The sequence below is a fragment of the Schistocerca gregaria genome, unplaced genomic scaffold (assembly GCF_023897955.1).
Source record: "Schistocerca gregaria isolate iqSchGreg1 unplaced genomic scaffold, iqSchGreg1.2 ptg000994l, whole genome shotgun sequence".
NCBI lineage: Eukaryota > Metazoa > Arthropoda > Insecta > Orthoptera > Acrididae > Schistocerca > Schistocerca gregaria.
This window is the reverse complement of record NW_026062344.1, coordinates 92,744-113,763: the sequence shown is the minus strand read 5'-3', so window position 1 is coordinate 113,763 and position 21,020 is coordinate 92,744. Positions and strand designations below refer to the sequence as shown.

Below are 21,020 nucleotides of genomic sequence, written 5' to 3'. Positions count from 1 at the left end.
CCTATGTAAAGTAGCAAGTTTGCATGCTGACATGTCAGATAAAATATTTGTATGTTCGTCTATTATTGCATGTTGGATTATAATGTGGTATTCACTCATAATTTGAATACTTGCAAAATTGAAAATATACGTACAGATATTTGAGATTAATTAGATTTAATGAGTCATTAGTATAAAATTTCGTAATTCGATTGCTTGATATATCACTAAATATAAAGTGTTATTTTTTTGTTAATTATTATAACAGATGGCGAAATGATGGTGTTATTTCATATCATTATTTTTTAGGAAGCATTACATCAGATTAACAACTGATAACCTGCGAATTCCCCCGTTCTACTGCTAGGTATCAATATAGTTACTGGTGTGTTTTTCGTACAGATATTCAATACGATTCATGCCAGCAGTTGAGAAGCTGCCAGATATATTGTTAAATGATACATCCCTTTACACGTGAGCAAGAGATATGTTAAATTTCACAACTATAACGGCGGGTTGTATTTGTCGAAAATATTCATTAACCACATTAAATAATGTAAGATAATTCACATACAGTTCCTTAATTATCTTGGGAATACCTTCAAAAATGGAGGTAGAGTTCGGCAGTTTATTGTGAGATAAATTCCTGTGTAATATTAGTGTTTATAATTAGTAAGATGTTGGCTATTATTAGTGTTATATTGCATGTATAATACGGAAACGTACAAATATTGCAAATTTGAGCTAGGAATATTAGGAATGTTATCGCGGATGTTGTTATACGATAAATCACTATAAATTGAGCAGAATGGTTGATGGTTACAAATAATCAAATAGTTAGTTAGTATTATGTTTTCATAAATATTTTAATAGTTAATATCATTATCTTTTGTATGCATATTGCCTCAATATTCTCTTTCTAGCGCTTTCGATTGACAAATATAGACATAGTTTGATATACTCGTTCACATACAGATATTTAATATCTTGAAGCTTAGACAATGCAGTGATATCTCCAGAAAGATTATTATGTGATATATTACTAAAAGTAAAGAAAGCTGTTAGGTCGTTTTATAATATAAAATAGAAGTTATCAAGTTGTGTTCCTCTTGAAGCTATTTTTTTTAAGATATAAGAGCATAAACCCAAATGTCTTATATGCCTATTACTATTAAGTCATTGCCATAACAGCTATTGTTTATCGTACAAGGTCTTAATACGAGGAAAACCCTCAATCCCCAGAAGAGATGTAAATTTATTGAAAGACAGGTCTCTATAAATATAAATAATTAGTCATGTTGTAATATTAGATTCAAAAAAAGGAGAAATTGATACGATCCTGAGTATCAGCCTCATATAATAGAGCCGGATACAAAGCAAAATCTACATACAATACGTTAATACTACCACATCTAAGACCAATACTTTCGAAATTACCTGAAAAGGAGTTTCCAGATAAATTGCTACATAGAATGGCGTTAACATACGGTCAGTATGATCAATTAATATTAAAGATGCATATAATGCTGAAAACAATAGTTAAATTATATGTACAGGTATGTTAAATGAGACAAAGGTTCTAAATTGAAACCATCGCCAAGCCGGTTATGAGACAGATCACTAAAGATTAAAAAATCGTATAGTTAGCAAATATGAATATTGATTACCGGAAGTAATAAAAGTTACAATGATACAAGTGTATCTATGTAGTTGACCGACATAGAGTGCTCTGCACACATATATCAATGGCCATATTGCCTTAGATTTAGAGTATCATTTTCAGTTGGTAGATATTTGGATCTATAAGTACATACAGATGCTCAATGATAATAAAAGGCTTATTACTATGAAAGCTAATTTTTTCAATTAAATTTGATGACAAGGAACTAAAATGGCGTTAGGATATGGTTGTTATAATATGTGTAATATTTGTCGAATTTTGTCGGATATTAGGGTTTGCAGGTAAGCATAGTACATAATAGTTCACAAAACATTTCTACATCAGATAATATAGCGCGTGACGTACAGAAATCCAATTCTATAGCTAAAAATACTCGGATCAACACCAGTTAAAGAATTGTAAGACAAGTCCCTATAAAAGACTATTGGTGAGTCTGTATAATAAAATGATAGGTGCTAGGTGGTAATCTGACCACAAACGATATAATTTAACTGCGTCTAGCGTGAGAATGTAGAAATAGGTCAGGCGAAATATTTTTACATACAATGCATATAATGCATCGCTTATACCAGTGACATCATCCAATACAGATTTATCTAACGTGATGTTAGACAAATTTCTACGCAGAAAGTTAGTGCATAATTGATGGAATAATAATCATTGTACAGTAAACACTTATGCATAATACAAGATGTACGTACAGATAACGTAAGGTAGGAATAGAAAAAAAGCAGGAAGCATTGGCTTTGATTCGGTTATTGGATATATCTCTGTAAAAGGAGAAGTTATTTTAGTAGTTGGAAGTAGAGCCATTAGACTCACAGATCGTAAGATTGATTAATAAAAGCCGCTCGTTTCACCCGACGACATAGCAAGAATAACATACAGATACTCAAGATTTTTATGCCGTATGGGCTCGCCAATAAGATCTTCAAAGCCATTATTTGATAAGTTTCTAAAATAGCAAAAACTATATTAATAATCAAAATAGCTAAAAGCATGTCTAGCACCAGAACCCAAAATATGTTCCATTGTACAGAATGTTAAAATTAAAAAAGGTATTTGCCGTACAGAATGTTTATATCAATTAAAAAAAGACTATCTTTCAAAGCGCCATAACTGAGTATTTTGTTGTATGATAGGTCGCTAGAATTAAAGAATTGTAAATATTGGGTATTGATCAAAAAGAGTAAAGCTGATTGAATGTTTAACTGGCGTTGTATCTACATACACTGTATGCAATTGATTTTCTGACAATAGGTCTGGCATGGCTGAGAATTTATTGTGGGATAAATTTCTGTTGAAGGTTAGAAATGCAATTGTTGGAATTCCAGTTATTGTCAGCATTGTTTATATGGATGATCAAAAAGTAAAACGATACATACAGATATTGCAATTTGTTTAGATTTGAGATTGAAGGCATATCACCTGAAAGTTGGTTATTAGACAAATCACTACAAAAAGCAAAGTGTTATTGAGAACAAGGCTTAAATAATGCATCCGTCTAGATATTGAATCAATTATAAATGATAGAACGCAACACGCATCTGTGGATCACAACGTTGTATAGTTTCAAAAAACGTACAAATATTTAAGACTTAGCTTCGTCGTGGGCATAGGGTCAATGCTTGTAAATTGATTATTCGACAGATCGCTAGAACATAACAAAATTAGATATTAGTTGTGACAGCATAGAATTAGGGAGACATAGACGTTTTCATGTATTAACAATGGAACAGTGTTCTATTATAAGATACAAGACCTCTATTCTATTAGAGCGATAAATAGATACAATTGGTGTGTCTATCATACCATATTTCCATAGATACAAAATTAAATATCTTATTGCAGATGGTTCCGCTGAACTGATTATGCGATAAGTCCCTACAAACAAGTATAGAGAGTAGAGTTATAACACAACGCACAGGTCGATACATAAAAAGATTGTATACTAAGTTAATTTTTGTAACAAATTTATTTCTCAGGCAAGATGAACCGTACAGATCAATCAAAAAGGTGTGCTTCAATACATAATCTGGACATAATATATTTCCAGATATGTTGTTATGAGATATATTTCTGTCAAATGTTGTAAGTGCAGAACGAATAGGGTGGCAACATGGGGAACATGATAATAAAAGATACATACAATGAAGTGAGTCTGTCGTTACGAAGGATAGACCACAGATCGAAGGTGGTCAAGTTATTGTTATTGAGATAGCTGATATTAATATGATCAAGTTGATTGGTTAATTTGAATGTCTGATAGAGAGGGCAGATAGAAGGTGCAGGTACGTCGAATACGAAGCTGTAAATATAGAACTGCAATTCTATTGAAATACATAAAGTGTTTGTACTTGCCAGTACGATTTTCAACGTACAGTCTTTCTAAATAAATAGGGTATCGATCTGGCGAAGACGAATACATGTTATAAGACAAATCTCTAGACACATGGTTTTTGGTTAGAGAAAGGTTGGATCGTGATTGAGATTCTTCGCGATTACGATACGTGCAAATGACGCATATGAATGGAGTCAGGAAAACTCGGAATCTTTCCTGAATGGCCATTTCTTCTAAGTATTCTAGATTAGGATAGGATAAGTCAAGTTATTCGAGATATAAAGCTTTGCTATGCTAGAGATAACAATAAAACATACAATGTTGTTAAATTCATTGAGCCAATACCCGTTAACTCAATATCGACAGAACAGTTGTCCAGAATTCTGGTAAAGTATGGTTTAGTTGTATTCATTTAAAATTATGTTACAAAGGACGCTTTATACATACAAAGTATGTAAATTTTGGAGTTTTATATAAGAAATTGGAAATAAACCTAATAACTTGATGTTTGTAATATTTCTTCAACAGGGCCACAAATTCGATGAAAAATAGATTATATGTTAGTTCTAATGCACGCTTTGCGATGAAATCTCCTCTATTTATCATAAGGTACCAAGGAGGATTTTCGCCCGGTCTCTATTGATACATACATAGAAGTAATAAAGTTGAATTCATCGCTATATATCGATTAGTGACTTCAGCTTAAAAGTGTAGAAGCGAAAGTTAGCTCTGCGTACCAAAGGACCATATTCGTTGCACAGGGTCTTTCTGGATCTAGTCCAAAATTTACAAGTAAAGGAAATCGGTCGACCAGGTCATTGACAAAGTCACTTGCTTGATCCGCAAACACTAACGACGATATCGATATAAGAATTATAAAAAGGGGTGCTAACCGACTCATTGTTTAATAGATAAATAATGGTTTTATTAACATAGAGAAATTAACTAGGGTCGATGTTAAATCTGAATTTTGAGCCAGAAAAAATATATATTAAGCAGCATTTGTGCGAAGAGCGCCTTTATTCACTAGTCTTAACAATTTTGTATGCTTAGTTGAAAAAACCATTCATCTGCAGTTGAAAAACAATCAATTCTTATTTGTATATGTGATTTTTCAACAGATGGCCGGGAAAGTGACAGTTTGAGAGGCATTCAAAGTATCAACTACATATGAATTTCTTTCTTTAAGGGCGAACGCGAATCAAAGGAAAATTTTTTGTGCCTAAAACAAAAAAAGAGAACCATGATACAGTTTTGACTGCTCCAAAGGGAAACTGCAGATTAAGTGTCTCTTCGAGCTGCTATAGCTCGAGTAATTAATATTGTACTTTTTTGGTCGCTGTGAGACAACACGCACTTAATTTATCTGCAATATTCTAAGATGTTGTTGAACCGTGGATATGTTCAGAACCAGTGTCTTTAGGTATCTTTATCTGCCTGACAGCAATTATGTTTTAGTAAGAAGGCTGTTGACTAATCTGCATTTTTTGAATTCCAAATTTTGACTAGTCCTTAGCATCCGCCTCAGAGCATAATAGAATGACACAGGACCTCAGTGTTGCACAATCCTGACATTGACTGAGGTTAGATAGATGATCTGTGCTGAGAAGAGATTTGGATGACTCTAAACAGCAAAAGCGTTCAGCAATCGTTTTGCTGACGAGCATACTATTTTATATTTGATTTGCGAAGTCGAAAGATAATGATCGATTTGTCTTGAATTGTGCGAACGAAAAAAAGTAGAGCAGACTCAAAAACTCAGTCTACCGAAGTTGACGATTAAATTCAACAGTAAATTGGAAAACGTGTTTTGCACAAACGAGCATCGAGCACGTTTTTTTCAATAGGGACGAAACCGCGCATGTGATGGCAGATTCATGTCATAGTATACTAATAAAATACCTTGTAAAGGCTGCTATAGCCGTTTTTTGTGTTGGTTTATTTTTGCACCGCCACAATTCTAAGGGCCGATAAGAATATTTTGTGTTTTTACGGCTTGTGTTACACACTGAAGAACGGACGTACTTTAGAGAAAAGCCATAATTTGGCGTGAGCCTGTAAAAAATTCAAGAACGGGAGAAGAGAGGGTTAGTGGACTTTTTTCAGTAAGAAGAATTGCATACACAAGAGACTGATTTTTGTGCTTAGCATTGAGAAAGTTGGTTAAATGGAGCCAACTTTTTATTGTTAGGTCAGAGCCTTTGAAACAGCTGATCTCTTCTCGATTTTTGCATTTATGACGTGGATAGTAGCGATATTATGAAAGGATTATATTTAGATGAAGTAGGATGGTATTCAAGAGAACATGCCAGTCAATTCTTCAGGTACATGAGTACAGATTTGAAAGCCTGCTTATTTTTGCGCGAGGACGAAGACAGTAAAGAAGTGGAACATCTTTACAGAAATATATTGAACTCTAAATTGAGATGTTGGATGAGAGACGTGGTGGAATATACAAACTAGAAGTGTAGACTTGATTTGGTGACTTGTACAATGGATTTGGCTTGACAGATTCAGTAAATACTTCATTAGATTTAGGTTTTCCCTTGAAGACACCTCTCTGTATCAATAATATGATGACAAGGAGGAATACAAGAACAGAGATACCAGCGGCTATGTAGATCAGCGTTAGATCGTTTTTGAGTTTGATGACGATTCGGGTAGTAGAGACTTGACAGTGTCCAGAATAAATTTGAATATCGAAGCTTTGTTGGCAGGCCTTGAAAGTGACTACTCCGTGCGAAGAGGATTGATTTGATTTGTATTTGGTGTTCAGAATCCATTTGTTGATGTTACTTAGGCTTCCGGTGCATTTCCAGATATGAACGCTACCAGAATACGTATTGGAAATTTGATTGCATTCGGCATCCTCGGGGAAAATGAGTACTCCTTGCTGACTGTCTAGATATGTGAACAGGGTGGTGTCAAAGGTTCGAACGCCACCGATCAATACATTATCGGTGGTATCTGGAAGGTAATTTTGATCGGAATTGAAGATATACGTTCCTTCCAGTCCTTGGTTGACCTCAATTGTGGGAGGGATATACAGATCAAATAAATAAGTAGGAGGTGGCACTGAGAACACATATCTCAAATTTCTAGTGGAATAATACAAGCCATTGTATGAGCGCACAGAAATACTAAGATAAGGGACACCATATGAATCCAAATTTGGTAGCATAAAGATGAGTCGAAAAACAAAGACACAATTTTCTTGTGTGCCGTCTTTCAGATTTCCTGAGTCTCGTTTGATACAGTTATAACTCGAGTGATGACTGTGTGTGTCTATTACTCGTTTGTCCAAATAGGAATCTGGATTCATCTTGACAATAGTCATGCCCTGTTGATCATCTTCGGACAATTTCTGTTCTCTTAGCTCCCAAGATCGACTTACGTAAGGATATACATGCAACCTTGACATTATGAAGGCAGGATGAAAAATGTTGTCACTAACTATCCATTCCATCAAGAATTCATCCTTGCCGTAATCAATCACGATGTTGGTAGCTCTGGATATTTGCACTTGGTCAGAATAAATAGTTGGGGTGAAAAAGTCTGGTTCTACCGCGGAGACAGTGAAGACGTAATCACTCGTTGTTTGTTGGCTAGAAATGGAGATGTGGATGTTTCCAAATTTAGAGTCAGACGAATTGATTTTGAACAAAAATCGTCCAGATACACCTTTAAAAAAGTAAGGCAGCTGACTCTGGTTCAAGGCATCGTTACACGAATACAGATCATCGCAGCCGACAATTTCCACATTTGAAAAATTCTTGATTGAAAAGTTGTACGTTCTCAATATATGTCCTGCCATATGCTGGCTCAACATGTGCTGGGAATATAAATCCGAGCTACATGTCAGATTCAGATCACCAATATAGACTGGAGTGATATGTTCTTGTTCAAGCTTCACAAAGCAAAAGTACAACTTAGACCTTTTATAATTCGATTCAAGGACGTAATTGAACATTTCAGTAGTTTGTCTTGGATCAAAATGATATAAGGAATCCAAAACGCTCATGTTCGAATAGTAATAAATAGGCTGAGTTATGTCGAGCAATAATTCTCCTTCCTTGATTTTGTATTTAAGTTGTTTATCATAGTACAAGGCACCAAATCTCAACATGTCCAAGTTGATCAGCCTTACGTTCAATTGACTTATATCTATTGGCCATTCATGATCTATAAGATCAAAAGTTATCTCGGTTACTTCCTTGAAGGCGGAGGAGAATATCTTGTCACTCGACACTAGGTCTAATTGCGGGTAGGAACAGTCGAAGGACAAATAATACGTCTCTGAACAGTAGTTGGCCCTCAAGGAATTTTTGGTACAAACCATAAAATGTACGGTTTCATTCAAAGGCCCTTCTCTGGAACAGCGAGGGGTGTAGACCAAATAAAAGGCTTTGGTTTCATTGTCCCAAGATGCAAAACTTTCTGGATCTTCAAAATCTAAATTATCGCGAATTTGTTCCTCTAGCAATCCTGTTATTTCCTTGTCGTCTAAAAATTTGAGAGACGGTGCAGCTCCCAGATATGGGTCGACTGCGTGTATTTCAAACTCGGTGGGCACATTGCAGACCGCGGAGATTGTGTAGTTGTTCGAGATAGGAGGTTCTGGTTTTTTATAGTAAAAGGTGACAGAAGCATTTGCTGAGTATAATAATACTTCTGTCGAATTATTAATAAATTCAACAGCGAATTTCAAGGTAAGATTACCCAAATCAGCTGGTACCTCGGCTGGTGGTGAATATTTGATGTTAATCATTAGCATATTGAAGCTATTTTCTGGATAGCCGAAAGCTAAATAGTTAACCGTATTATTTTTTGCTGTATCCAGTGAAAGGGAGGGGTGGTTTATAAACGTCAATTTGCTCTCTTCAGGTATTTCGAAGAATCGCAATCTATAATTGACAATATCAACGGTATTTGCCGCCAAGTGATATTTCAATTCAACAGGGTTCGCGTCCTCTATGTATATTTCGTCATCTTGACGCGGCTCCAATTTTATGGTGTAATTTCCGTCTTTGACTAGGTTTATCGTGGTTGGTTCGGATTCTCTACCTGACTGATCGACAAGTTTAATAGTGAAGTTCGAAGTCTCTTCATTGCTGCTGTTCCATTCCAGAAATAGAGGGGTACATTCATTCCTGTTTTTGATAATGACACCGATTTCTGTAATATTTTTATGACTAATTATTTTTTGTTTTTTCGTGAGCGGGTCATAGTGGGCAAGAACTTGGGTACCAAGGTGCTTACCGTCGATTAACAAATTGAGTGATTCGTCTCTATAAAGCGCATTTCTGTCGCATAGGTTCAGAGTGATTGTCCTGTTTCTTTGCGTGGAGCTGTAAAGATTATTGGCATAGTGACGGATTTCGGGAGCAACGTCACCGGGAAAAGCCATGACGGTTACGTTTCCATTATATACATAGTTTTTTCCAAGTATGATAGAGTAAGAGAAGGTCGCACGTGCTTGGGTAACTTTTTTATTGAGGTGGAACAGTATCTTGCTTCCTGATACTACGGTGTGGTCGCTGATATTTTGTTGTGGAACTCTTTCGGTTGTGAGCGTTCCTATTTTGTCTGTAAAGAAAATTTGTCTCACCTCTATCTTGAAGCAGGAGTCTTTGCCGCCCTTACACATGGTCTCGATGAGGGGGAAGGTTTCAGGATCGTAGAGTTCTATGAGGGCGACTCGATCGGCCAGCGCATTGAGAGGGATTTCAACATTTTGGAGGGATTGGCTAATTGGAAGTAGGTTGATGGTCAGAATTCCGTTGCTTTCGTCTGAGCATTTGTCGATGACAGAGACTTTAAATTTAGCGGACCCAATGCTGTCTCTGGATGAAACGAAGGATAAGGTCGATACTAAGAAGGGTGATTCAAAAGGAATGTTAAGGTTGTTTTCATCGTAAAAAGTGCCCAGTTTGTCGGATCTATTGATAGGGGTAATGGCCATAGAGCAGTCGGAGGGACAACTCAAAGGCATAGAGAACGTTAGGGAATTATTTACGTATATCTCATAGCTCGAGTTGTAGAATTGTGAAAAAGGTCTTAAGAAAGCTTGCAGGACTGTGTTTCCGTATCCGAGGAAATGCACCTTGCAGATGTCAGATAATCTGTTTCTTTTCATGATGATATCATAGTTAATCGTTAGGACGTTTTCACTAATTTTTTTCCTGTATTTGAAAATCAGACTGCAATCATCTGATAAGAAAATCGGAAAATTGATACAGAAATCTTTGATGTTTTGTGGTGTCATGAATTCAAATGGGTTGAAGAGCCAATCGTCAGTAGAATGGTTAGGGTGCATGAGTTGGATTGGGAACTTGCGTTGCATATTCTCGACGCAAGACAAAATGTGCGGTGGAACGGGATATTTCGGATAGGCGAACAGGACGAGCGTATCGTATCTGAGAATGTCTTTGATGGACTCCTCGGTATAGGTAGGACAGACAGTTGAGACATATACAAGCAATTGAAGCGAGTCAGATCTAGAGAATATGGACTTGAGCTTGAGAAGTTTCAATAGGTGGTCTGCAGTTGTATTCGCCCGAGGTATCGACACAGGGATGGTTTTGCTTTCTGAGCTATCTTCGAAGATTTGGTTTATGCTTTTCTGTTCGGTGGCATACGCGATAGGCATCTGGTGATACATCGAGAGGTCTTTATAGGGCCAGCTCATAGTCAGGTAAACCCTTGTTTCATCCTTGGGAGAAGAGCTTGAAGTTTCGAACCCCAGGTTTTTGAGCTGCTCGAAAAGTCCGGAAAAGGAATTTTTGATGGTGTCCAAGCCCACTGACAATTGCTCGAGATTGACACAGACAAGAATATCTGCTGAAATGGGCGTCTCACCGTGAAGACGTATATTTGAATTCAGTCCACCTGGTGGAGATACAAGGAAATTGTTGTCTTTTGTCAAGGAGGGGGGGATTCTTTCCAAGAACACTCTGTATCCCTGTGGATGTACACGGATGGGGTTTAAAGGAAAAGTATTTGGATATATACGGAAACTTCTGATAATATTAGCATCGCAATTTCTCACGTTCAGAGCGATTGGACTTGAATGTCTAAGCAACAACGCGCTATTGGGCGCGAGTCGAAGACACTGAGCATCGTGGATAGTATCTGTATCTGCCTCACTCAGTTTGCTAAAAAAAAAATTTTTTTGATTATACCAAAAGTATTGATTGCTTTGATTCTTCATCAGGAAATGGGTGTCTCGATGTTCTCTGTTGCCCAAGTAGATTTGGATAGCATTAATGCTCGGCATATCGTATTCGGATATGTGCCAGTCATCTTCAATGGAGAACGTTGCATTGCCTATAGATTCGTAGCTCAAAACCATGTAGTTGGAGTTATCTAGGGAAATATACTCTCTATTTTTCTTGAAACTGGACGTGACGCAAGGATGATTATGAAAATAGATGGCAGGGCTCGAGCCAGATTCTGCATGTATGTCAAGAGACGTTTCGTTAAATTTGAAAATGTTTTGTCAGATGCTTAAATATGCTCAGGCAAAGTGAGTTCGAGACAATAGTTAGCAGGCATTAGTTTCAAGAGTAGCAGGAAAGCTTCGCGCTAATTCCGCCTAAGAAGCTTAATGTCTTAGATTCTAACTATTGAAAAATGTACTCGCACCTTTCCCATTTATCTCTTCAGCATTCGCAGCATTTTCTAGTGCTTTATATGTGCCGAATTGGACCAATAGAACTGCAATAAATAGAAGATTATACGTATTCATGGCGTATTTATTGTAGACTAAATTGATATGAGCGCACTTGTAAAAAAAATTAATACTCTATATATAGAAGATGTCTCGGTAAACATAAAGATTATGAGCGTTCAGAAAGCCACAGCATCTTGGATTTAGGAGTCCTGCAGAAGATGTTAGAATGTATATGATTGGTGTATTTTTCGAATGTAAATGGCGGTTAACGTCCTTTTTAACAAAAAACTACCCTAAATTTCTCTGCGAGGAGATGCGAGGTCCAGCTAGAGATAGGTAGTTTTGGGCAATTGATCTTCGTGACCGATGTGAATGAAGGGGTCACAATTCGCCTGTCAGAGAGTTTTTTTAAAATTTGAGGTCTTAGCAAGTTAGGAACAACGGGTGTTTCAAGGGCAAAGACTGTTTTTGCTGCCGACCTTGAGCTTGATCCCGCAAGGGGTTTGGAGGATCTAGGAACTTTGAGGCAGTCTGCATGGCGTTCTAAAAAGAGCAATTGACAAGTGAATCAAGTTTGGCGCCATCTCGTTTTGGCGGGAACAACAATTTGACATTTAGGATACAGAAAATTCGGAAAACTCGGCGTGAAGAGTGCAAGGATCGAAAAGTCACGGTTTCAAATATGTGAAAACTGTTTGAGATAACATTGCGAACTGTACGGTGTGGGGGTTAACTGGAAAAAAATTCTTTTTATCTGTCGGGTCGGTCAGTCACAATGAGGGCATTGTATCTCGGGCTAAAAAAGAGCTATGCAAATTCTCTCAATCTGCGTTACGCTAAAAGGCGCACGCCTCGGTGGGCGGCTATAAAAAATTTATGCAGGTAGATCCGTTATTTTTGCTGATCCATCTTTTTTAAGTCTCAGCATTCTCCTTGTCCAAAGGGCATAAATCATAGTGTGCAGACATATTCAGAATTCTTCGGTCTATGTGCCTTCGTCACGCGCAGCCTATTTTTTTTGGCTTTGGCGTGTACCGAGAGACGAAATGAGCTTTTGTAAGAACCAAAGTTGGTCGCCTACCGGCGTTGACGTCTCTTCGGGGGCGGATTGAAATTCTCGTGCTATTCGTTGAATTCGTACAGCGTTTGGCGCTTCTCGAAGCTTTGGAGTTGAGGTGCAGGCGGGTCTTTTCTGAAGAACGCGTTTTCGGGGAAGAGATGCGGTGCTCTCGGCTTAGGCGATTCGGCTCTGAGGGGCAGCGAGCTACGAGCGCGGTGGCTTCCTGTTGAGAAGAAAATTGGCTTGTGTGGGAAAAAAAAAATGCATGCCCACGACGGGAATCGAACCCGCGACAGTCGTGGTATAATTAAAAGCACGAAGCTCTACCATCTGAGCTACACGGGCATTGCTGAAAGATATATGCAGAATAGAGCTATAAGTTGGTTCTATTGGGCGATTTTGTGAAGAGAGAGAGCATAGAGCTCTCGGGTTTTTATTGAGACGTACAGCGTTATAGGTAGATGGCCGCCTTGAGATAGTCTAGTTTTTCTTTGGCGTGAGTTTTGGTGGAGAGGAGTATTTCCAGAGTAGGGAGGCACTGGTAGAACTGGGCAGAGTACTGAGGGAAAGGGGGGTTAGAGAACGTGTGGGGGAGGGAGAGATGTTCGAAGGGGGAAAAAAAGGTACTTTGAGTGCGAAGTGAACGAAGTAGTCGATGGCGAATTGTGAGAGTTGGCTGTTGTCAAGATGAGATGAGCTGATTTGGGACAGGCTGTCGAAGAGGGAGAGGAAGAGAGAGTCGAGGTTTAGTCTAAGACTGGAGAGTTGGTTGATCATGTCTTTTATGTCGGGGTTGTCTAGGACGTCGTCTTTGGACAGAACCTTTTTTGACTCTTGAACCGCGGAGGTGATTTCGTCTTCTTTGAGGGAGACTCGGAGGATGAGATCGGACACGAGCTTGTCCAGGGTTTTGTAGAGAAGGGAGGATTGGACGTATTCTTTGAGGGTGGATTCGTCGAACAGAAAGGAGAGGATGGAGGAGTGTTCGAGGACGCCGTTTTCGCAGAACTTGAGCAGGGTGATGAGGATGTGTTGAGGGGAGGATTTGTACCAGGAGAAGATGGCTTTGATGATGTGGTAGTTTTGGTCGGGTGGTTGGTATTCTTGATTGAGGAGGGTGTAGATGTGTTTGCGCCGGTCGAGAGAGGCTTGAAGGTGGGTGATGGATTTGCCGCCGTCGAGAAGGATGGAGTGGGTGAGGGATTGGATGACGTTTGGGAGGTAGGAGGGGGATTTGAGGTTTACGACTTTTTTGATAGAATCCATGGAGGCGTCGATGGATTTGTGGAGGTGGAGGGAGGAGGCGAGTTCTTGGGATGCGGGGTCGTCGTTGGGGGGGAGGGTTGGTTCTGTGAATTTTTCGGGGATGGCGAAGAGGAGTTGTGGAGGGATGGATTGTTGGATGCGCTCGTAGTAGGAGAGTTGGACGCATTGAGAGAGGGTTTCGCGGACGAAGAGGGATTGGATAGAGTTTTGGTTGTTGGAGAGAGATTCAGCCCAGTCTTCCCAGCTCCAGCGGAAGTTGGTGTTGCTAAGGTGAAAGGCGAACCATTCTGCGAGGTGGAAGGTGGAGGGGTAGTTCATGTGGTCTAGGGTGCGAAAGAGGCGTTCGACGGCTTCGGCGAGGAGGGGGATGAAGGGCCCGGCGTGGAAGCATATAGTGGAGATGATGCTGCCGTAGTGGGCTACGGGGTAGGAGGAGTAGAAGGAGCGGAGGAGGTCTTTGAAGAGGACTTCGCAGAGGACGACGTATAGTTGGGAGGGGTTGAAGGGAATGTTGAGGATGTATTTGGGGAGGTCTGATATGGAGCTGCGGAAGAAGTGGATGGTGTCTAATAGGATGTCTTCGAGGACGAAGAGTTCGAGGGTGGTGAGGTCGACAGAGGTGTCGTCTTTGTTTGGGAATATGCGGAGGGTTGGTCTGGGAGAGGAGACTCTGAAGATGGGTGTCATTTGGAAGGTGTCGATGGGAGGGAGTCCGTGGTCGATTCGTGCTTGTTGTTTTTTGTCGAAGTATTCTTTGAAGGTGAGGAGGTTTCGAAGGGTTGTTTCGTCGGGAGAGTCAGGGAACCAGTTGACATTTTGGAGAGTTGGGGGGAGTGGAGACGTTGGGGTGCCGAAGAGTGGTTCTTGGAGGTCAGGGGATTCCCACGGTTGCCAGGGGAGTTTAAGGGTTGGCCAGCCCGCTAGAGCGTGTTCCATGACGCTTTCGTAGTACATTCTGAGCCAGTCCTTGTCCACATTGCCGAAGTCAGAGATGAGGAGTTTGGTTGAGGTGAGGGGGGGAGAGTCGGAGCGAAAGAGGGGGACGATGAGTTGGTGGCGGGAGTCGACGTAGTTTTTGAGGTCTTGCCAGATGCGAGAGTTGGTGAGTTGGGTCTTGCAGAGGACCATGGACCCGATAACGGTGGTGGCGTAGAAGTCGGATATGCGCTGAGTGAGGGTTGAGGAGGAGCAGAGTGTGAGAGAGGTGAGCGTTTCGAAGTAGGCGGCTAGGTCGTTGGAGGAGATGGCGTTGGAGTTGTAGAGGCAGGAGATGAAGAAGGAGAGGTATTTGATGTTGTAGTAGTTGAGTTCTCTGAACGAGGAGGCTAGGGCGGTTTTGAACGTGGAGAGAAAGTCCTCTTTGAAGTCAGAGTTTTGGCGGATGAGGAGGCTGACGAGGGTGGAGTAGATGGGCACTTTGTGAGGTATGGCGACGATGCAGGCCATGACTTTCTCGATGACGGTGGTTTTGAGGTAGGCGCAGTTGGCCAGGATGGTTTCGGAGAGTTTGGAGATGAGTTCGGAGACGGGGGAAGAAGAGGAGTGACTGGCATCGCCGAGGAAGACGATGAGGTTCGAGAGGGCCTCTTCTGGAGTTTCTTCAGTGTGTAGAGCCTTTTGGTGAACGTTGGAGGCTACGCGGCGAGGGACTGGGGAAAAAGGGGGGTGAGAGGAGGAAGGGTTTTTTTTTTTTTTTGGGGAGACGTGCAGTTATATCTGCCGTTGATCATCTCGTGGGGAGGGGCCTTAGAGAGAGGAGTTTTGGGTAGTCAGGTGAGAGTGTGTTTTTTATTTTTGTGTGTTTTTTTTGTTTTTTGTTTTTGGTGGCGGCGGTGTTTGTTTTTGTTTTTTTGTTTTTGGTGGTGGAGGTGTTTTGTTTTTTTTTTGTTTTTGGTGTTTGTTTTTGGTGTTTGTTTTTGTTTTTTTGTTTTTGGTGGGGGCGGTGTTTTGTTTTTTGTTTTTGGCGGTGTTTGTCTTTTTTTTTGTTTTTGGAGGTGGTGTTTGTCTTTTTTTTTTGTTTTTTGGTGGTGGAGGTGTTTGTTTTTGTTTTTTGGTGGTGGAGGTGTTTGTTTTTGTTTTTGGCGGGGGCGGTGTTTTGTTTTTAGTTTTTTTAGGTTTTGGTGGTGGCGGTGTTTTGTTTTTTGTTTTTGGCGACGGTGCTTGTCTTTTTTTTTGTTTTTTGGTGGCGACGGTGTTTGTCTTTTTTTTCGTTTTTTGGTGGCGACGGTGTTTTGTTTTTTGTTTTTGGCGACGGTGCTTGTCTTTTTTTTTGTTTTTTGGTGGCGACGGTGTTTGTCTTTTTTTTCGTTTTTTGGTGGCGACGGTGTTTTGTTTTTGGTGGTGGCGGGGTGTTTTTTTTGTTTTTGCTTCGTTGTTCGGTGGCCTTGCCCTTTTTTTTTTTTCGTTTTTTTTTCGGCGGCGCGGAGTTGGGAGCACATTGATTGCGTGACGCGAGTGGTTGTAGCGTGAGCAAGGAGATATGCGGGTGAGTGTGTTGGGGCGAGTGTTTTGCCGAGCGCTGGTCTCGCGGGGGTTGGAGGGAGGGGTGAGGAAGTGCGGGTATGGAGGGGGTGAGGCTGGAGGAGGGGGGTGAGAGAGAAGAGGAGAGAGGGCTAAGAGCAGTTTGGTTTGGGACAGGAGAGGGGGAGACGAGTTGAGCGAGTCGAGGTTGGTGAGGCGTGGGAAGGAGCCGAGAGTGGGGAGCGGCGCGAAGGAGCCGCCCTGTTTGGTGTTGTCGGAGGAGTCGGTGACGAGGAGGTTGTTGGAGAGGAGGGAGGTGGGAGAGGAGGAGAAGAGGAGGAGGGAGTTGAGGTTGGTGAAGCCGGCGTCTTTTGGGAGGTCGGAGTTGGGGGGTGGTGGTCGGGTGGAGCCGAGGGAGGAGGACGAGTTGGAGAAGTGTTGGGGTTGTGGGGCGAGGTTTCAGAGCGAGGACAGAGGTCGGGTTGGGTTCGTTCCGCGGGAGGCGATTGAGCGATACAGGGAGGAAAGAGAGAGGCGTTTGTGCGGAGGCGCGTCGTTGGTTGAGTTGGAGAGAGAGGTGTTTGGGGAGCGCGAGGGAGAGAGGGTGGAGGCGCGGGGAGAGCGCGTGGTTTGCGAGCGTTGTTGGGCGTTGAGGTACAATTCGAGGGCGATTCCGGTGTCGATGGAGTCGGAGCGTTTTGCGGAGTTGTTGAGGCCGATCAAGAGCGGTGCGCCGGTGTTGATTGTGAAGGTGGTGGATCTGTTCGATTTCCACGGTAGTTTTGTACCTCACGTGAGGAGGTACGTTGGGAACCACCGGGTGTTGGTGTTGGCGAACAAGGTGGACCTGTTGCCCAAGGGGGCGAGTTTGAAGAGAGTGGAGAGTTGGGTTCGCTCGGAGTGCAAGAAGTTCGGCGTGGACCCGGTTGGCGTGTGTTTGGTGGACAGTCTGTCGGGAGAGGGCGTCGCGGAGGCCGCGGAAAAGATAGAGCACTGCAGGGAGGGATCGATGGATGTGTACGTGGTTGGCAGCGCGAACGCCGGCAAGTCGACCTTCATCAACAAGTTGATCGACAGGTTTCGGGGGCCGACGGAGAGGAAGCCGACGGTCTCGGCGGTGCCGGGCACCACGTTGAACCTGTTGTCGCTGCCGATCGGGAGGGCCTCGTTCCTGTTCGACACGCCGGGCATCGTCACGGGTCGACAGATCGGCCGCCTGATGCGCCCGCGGGAGCAGAGGATGGCGCTGCCGAGGAAGAGGGTGCGGCCAGCGGTGTACAGGATGGGTCCCGGAAACAGCCTGTTTCTCGGCGGCATGGCGCGGCTCGACTACCTGGAGGGGAGGGGCCTGGTCTACTTCACCGTGTTCGCGTCGCGAGAGACGCCCGTCCACAGGACAAGCACGAAGAACGCGGAGGAGCTCTACAGGCGACAGCTGGGAGGCGTCCTGAGTCCCCCGTTCGACAGGGAGACGCTCGAGTCGTGGCGGGGCCTGGCGCCGAGGCCGGTCTCGGTCGTCGAGAACGAGGGCGGAGACTGGTCGAGGGCGAGCACGGACATCGTGTTCGGCGGTCTGGGGTGGATCAGCGTCACGCAGAGGGGGACGATCAAGGTGCGGGCGTGGTACCCGGAGGGCTGCGCCGTCGGGGAGAGGCCGCCGTTGATGCCGTTCGAGAGCAGGCTGGGCGTGTTGGCGAACCCGAGGGCGAACCAGAGGCCGCCGGGCACCGCGAGGCGCCCCGCGCCGGGAGCTCCGGCGGTCGCGCTCTAGAGAGGAAGTGGAGAGAGAAAACAAAAACGGAAAAGCGGGTTTGCGCAGGAATGAAAAAAAACGGGCAGTGGAGGAATAAAAAAAACGGAAAGGCGGACTTCGAAACGGACGCCGCCGACGCGCGGAAACCGGAGAGAGGAAACAAAAACGGAAAAGCGGATTTGTGCAGAAACAAAAACGAAAAAGCGGATTTGTGCAGAAACAAAAACGAAAAAGCGGATTTGTGTAGGAAAAAAAAAACGGAAAAGCGGATTTGTGTAGGAAAAAAAAAACGGAAAAGCGGATTTGTGTAGGAAAAAAAAAACGGAAAAGCGGATTGTGCAGAAACAAAAACGGAAAAGCGGATTTGTGCAGAAAAAAAAACGGAAAAGCGGATTTGTGTAGGAAAAAAAAAAACGGAAAAGCGGATTGTGCAGAAACAAAAACGGACAGCGGAGGGATAAAAAAACGGAAAGGCGGATTTCGAAACGGACGCCGCCGACGCGCACTCTTGTCGTGGCGCCGCTCTGTCACGACGCGCGGAGGCGGAGAGAGAAAAACAGAAAAGCGGACGCGTCTTGAAATGGACATCACTGATGTGCGTTTTTATTGTGACGCCGCTCTATTGTGACGCATCGCGGGTGAGGGGCGCGCGGTATGGAGGGCGCGCGTTCGGGGGGAGAAGTCAAAATGTGACGACTGGAGGGGGGAGGGGGGGGGGACGGGGGGCTGAAAAAATTTTTTCGCACTGGATTTTCTCTATTAGTCCCACCAGTGATGAGACCCAGTGTAGTTGAAGGAGGAGGAGTCGACGCCATTGTAGTTCCTGCTGTAGGCCATGGGGTGGTTTGGGCCGGAATAGTCGTAGCGAGACTCGTTCTCGTAGCGGTAGTCGTTCGACCCGCCGCCGCGCGACTTGTAGCCGCCGCGGCCGCGGCCGCCGTAGCCGTCGGAGTGGGAGTGGCTCTGGTGGGGGGACTCGAGGGCCATGGTCAAGAGGAAGGAGGGGACCTCCTGGTTGGACTCCTCGAGCAGATTGATGAGCCCGCGGATCAGGTTGCGGTTCTTCAGGTTCAGGAACGCGGTTGCGGACCCCGAGTTCCCCGCACGGCCGGTACGACCGATGCGGTGGACGTAGTCGTTGATGTCCCTGGGCATGTCGTAGTTGATGACGTGGGCGACGTTGGAGATATCGAGCCCGCGAGCCGCGATGTCGGTGGCGACCAAGATCGGCGTCCTGCCGGTGCGGAAAGAGTTGAGCGCGCTCTCTCTCTCGGGTTGGCTGCGGTCGCCGTGGATGGAGGTGCTGGGGAACCCCTGCTTGTAGAGCTGCGCCTCCAGATAGTCGGCGAGTCGCTTCGTCTCGACAAATATCAAGGTGAGCCCCTCAATGGACTCGATGGCCCTGAGCAACTCGTCGAACTTGTCGTCGTCCTCGACATAGAGAATCTTCTGTGTGATGAAGTCAGTGGTCGAACCGACGCGTCCGACCTTCAAAAAAATGTAGTTGTTGAGGAAGTCCTGCGCGAGCTGCTGGATTTCCTTGGGAAAAGTAGCCGAGAACATGAGCGTCTGGCGCTCGCGCGTGGGCGGCATGCCGGACCCCTCGACTATCTTTCGAATCTGGGACTCAAAGCCCATGTCGAGCATGCGATCCGCCTCGTCGAGGCAGAGGTAGTGACAACTCGACAGGCTGACGCGGTTGCGGTGGATCATGTCGACAAGCCGACCCGGCGTGGCAACCAATATGTCGCAACCCTTGGACAGCTCGTAGGCCTGCTGGGGCATGTTGGGACCACCGTAGACGACGACCGAACGGAGATGAGAACGATATGTGAATTTACAAGACTCGTCGTAAATCTGGTTCGCGAGCTCGCGCGTAGGCGCCAAAATGAGGGCGAGCGGATGCGCCGTGCGGCCAGGCGCGGCCGGGGGCAGGTTCTCTTTCAAAATGCGACCAATCATGGGGAACAAAAAAGCGGCTGTCTTGCCAGAACCAGTCTGGGCGCACGCCATGAGATCTCGCTTCGCAAAAATGATGGGCAAGGAGTACTGCTGGACCGGCGTCGGCACCTCGTAGCCGCACAACTGTATAGAGTTCCTGAGCACGGGATGCAGGTCAAGCTCGGAAAAACTCTGAAAAGATGGCGGCACGTCGTCCCCAAACGCCTCGACGGGAATTTCCTGCACAAAAAAAAAAAAAGTCAGTCGCTCAACGCCCTGACCCCTTAAAAAAAGCCCGCGCAACACCGAGCTACACGCAAGGCGCCCCAACCACCGAAACCCACCAGCGCGCGAGGGACAACCTCGCGGCATCCGGGGCCCCCGCGCTCGGCGCCCCCGCGGTCTCGGCCTCGGAACCGCTGACGTACATGGTACTTCTCGAAGTTAATGCCAGTATTGCTGTGAGAGTGGAACAGCGTCCTCTCGACGTTGAGGTCCTGCGGTAAGAGACCGTCCTCGCCCACCTCCTGTTTCTTGTTGCCGTCGTAGTGCCTGTGGCCGTTCCTGCCAGAGTGGTGGTCCCTGTGGTGGCCGGTCGAGTTGTACGGGCGGTCGGAATAATAGCTGCGGGAATTCGGATATCCCCGACCGTTGCGGTCGTTCCTGTGAAAGCTAGAATATGCCGAGTCTCGCGGAGGAGGCATGCGCGAAATGCCAGAGCCGCCCTGGTTCATGGCATTGCGGCGGCAAGGTGGAACGTAGGCCTGGCTCTGTGGTGTCTCGTGGCTGCTGGCACCGCTGTCCGCATTAGATACGGAGGTAGATGAACTCTTATCACCTAAAACTCCATTGTTAGATTGAGTATGG

At 44.1% G+C, this 21,020-nt stretch overlaps 5 protein-coding genes and 1 non-coding gene across 6 annotated transcripts in view; all 6 read right to left on the bottom strand.

Annotated features, from left to right (window-relative positions):
• Positions 1-439, bottom strand: part of LOC126326521 (uncharacterized) — a 60,051-nt gene extending 59,612 nt beyond the window's left edge. The window contains exons 1-2 of the mRNA XM_049995665.1: positions 380-439; positions 135-206 (exon numbers count right to left, since the gene is read on the bottom strand). Coding sequence (XP_049851622.1) covers positions 135-206; positions 380-399 — 92 coding nt within the window. The 5' untranslated portion in view covers positions 400-439. The remainder of the gene's footprint in view (positions 1-134; positions 207-379) is intronic.
• Positions 440-447: 8 nt separating this feature from the next.
• Positions 448-1,700, bottom strand: LOC126326597 (uncharacterized). The gene is made up of 7 exons (XM_049995764.1): positions 1,666-1,700; positions 1,534-1,599; positions 1,371-1,442; positions 1,187-1,252; positions 953-1,021; positions 706-771; positions 448-625 (listed from the first exon to the last, which is right to left on the bottom strand). The coding sequence occupies exons 1-7, from the start codon at positions 1,698-1,700 to the stop codon at positions 448-450; spliced, it is 552 nt and encodes a 183-aa protein (XP_049851721.1).
• A 1,239-nt stretch (positions 1,701-2,939) lies between these two features.
• On the bottom strand, positions 2,940-3,807 carry LOC126326596 (uncharacterized). Its single transcript, XM_049995763.1, has 4 exons — positions 3,662-3,807; positions 3,473-3,544; positions 3,246-3,314; positions 2,940-3,114 (listed from the first exon to the last, which is right to left on the bottom strand). The coding sequence occupies exons 1-4, from the start codon at positions 3,805-3,807 to the stop codon at positions 2,940-2,942; spliced, it is 462 nt and encodes a 153-aa protein (XP_049851720.1).
• Positions 3,808-6,047: 2,240 nt separating this feature from the next.
• Positions 6,048-11,766, bottom strand: LOC126326591 (uncharacterized). Its single transcript, XM_049995757.1, has 2 exons — positions 11,646-11,766; positions 6,048-11,453 (listed from the first exon to the last, which is right to left on the bottom strand). Exons 1-2 carry the CDS (start codon positions 11,746-11,748, stop codon positions 6,418-6,420), a joined length of 5,139 nt encoding a protein of 1,712 aa, XP_049851714.1. The 5' UTR covers positions 11,749-11,766; the 3' UTR covers positions 6,048-6,417.
• Positions 11,767-12,999: 1,233 nt separating this feature from the next.
• Positions 13,000-13,078, bottom strand: Trnak-uuu (transfer RNA lysine (anticodon UUU)). Its single transcript is given in 2 exon segments — positions 13,000-13,035; positions 13,042-13,078. It is a non-coding gene; the product is annotated as a tRNA-Lys (tRNA).
• Positions 13,079-13,180: 102 nt separating this feature from the next.
• On the bottom strand, positions 13,181-21,006 carry LOC126326595 (uncharacterized). The gene is made up of 6 exons (XM_049995762.1): positions 20,582-21,006; positions 18,982-20,393; positions 17,886-18,224; positions 17,314-17,705; positions 13,361-15,648; positions 13,181-13,292 (listed from the first exon to the last, which is right to left on the bottom strand). The coding sequence occupies exons 1-6, from the start codon at positions 20,885-20,887 to the stop codon at positions 13,185-13,187; spliced, it is 4,845 nt and encodes a 1,614-aa protein (XP_049851719.1). The 5' UTR covers positions 20,888-21,006; the 3' UTR covers positions 13,181-13,184.
• Positions 21,007-21,020: the final 14 nt, after the last annotated feature.

Coding starts and splice junctions, on each gene's coding strand:
- LOC126326596 (XM_049995763.1), bottom strand. CDS start 3,807: ATGTATCTTTTATTATCATGTTCCCCATGTTGCCACCCTATTCGTTCT. Junction 3,545..3,661: donor CACACCTTTTTGATTGATCT/GTACGGTTCATC, acceptor ACTTGTTTGTAG/GGACTTATCGCATAATCAGT. Junction 3,315..3,472: donor TTTGTATCTATGGAAATATG/GTATGATAGACA, acceptor GTTATGTTCTAG/CGATCTGTCGAATAATCAAT.
- LOC126326595 (XM_049995762.1), bottom strand. CDS start 20,887: ATGAACCAGGGCGGCTCTGGCATTTCGCGCATGCCTCCTCCGCGAGAC. Junction 17,706..17,885: donor ACGCCTCCCAGCTGTCGCCT/GTAGAGCTCCTC, acceptor CTTCCTCGGCAG/CGCCATCCTCTGCTCCCGCG. Junction 15,649..17,313: donor CTTCAAACTCGCCCCCTTGG/GCAACAGGTCCA, acceptor CTTTTTCCCCAG/TCCCTCGCCGCGTAGCCTCC.
- LOC126326597 (XM_049995764.1), bottom strand. CDS start 1,700: ATGTCGGTCAACTACATAGATACACTTGTATCATT. Junction 1,600..1,665: donor ATAGATACACTTGTATCATT/GTAACTTTTATT, acceptor TTTAATCTTTAG/TGATCTGTCTCATAACCGGC. Junction 1,443..1,533: donor TTGTCTCATTTAACATACCT/GTACATATAATT, acceptor CATTCTATGTAG/CAATTTATCTGGAAACTCCT.
- LOC126326591 (XM_049995757.1), bottom strand. CDS start 11,748: ATGAATACGTATAATCTTCTATTTATTGCAGTTCTATTGGTCCAATTC. Junction 11,454..11,645: donor TGAAGAGATAAATGGGAAAG/GTGCGAGTACAT, acceptor ACATACATGCAG/AATCTGGCTCGAGCCCTGCC.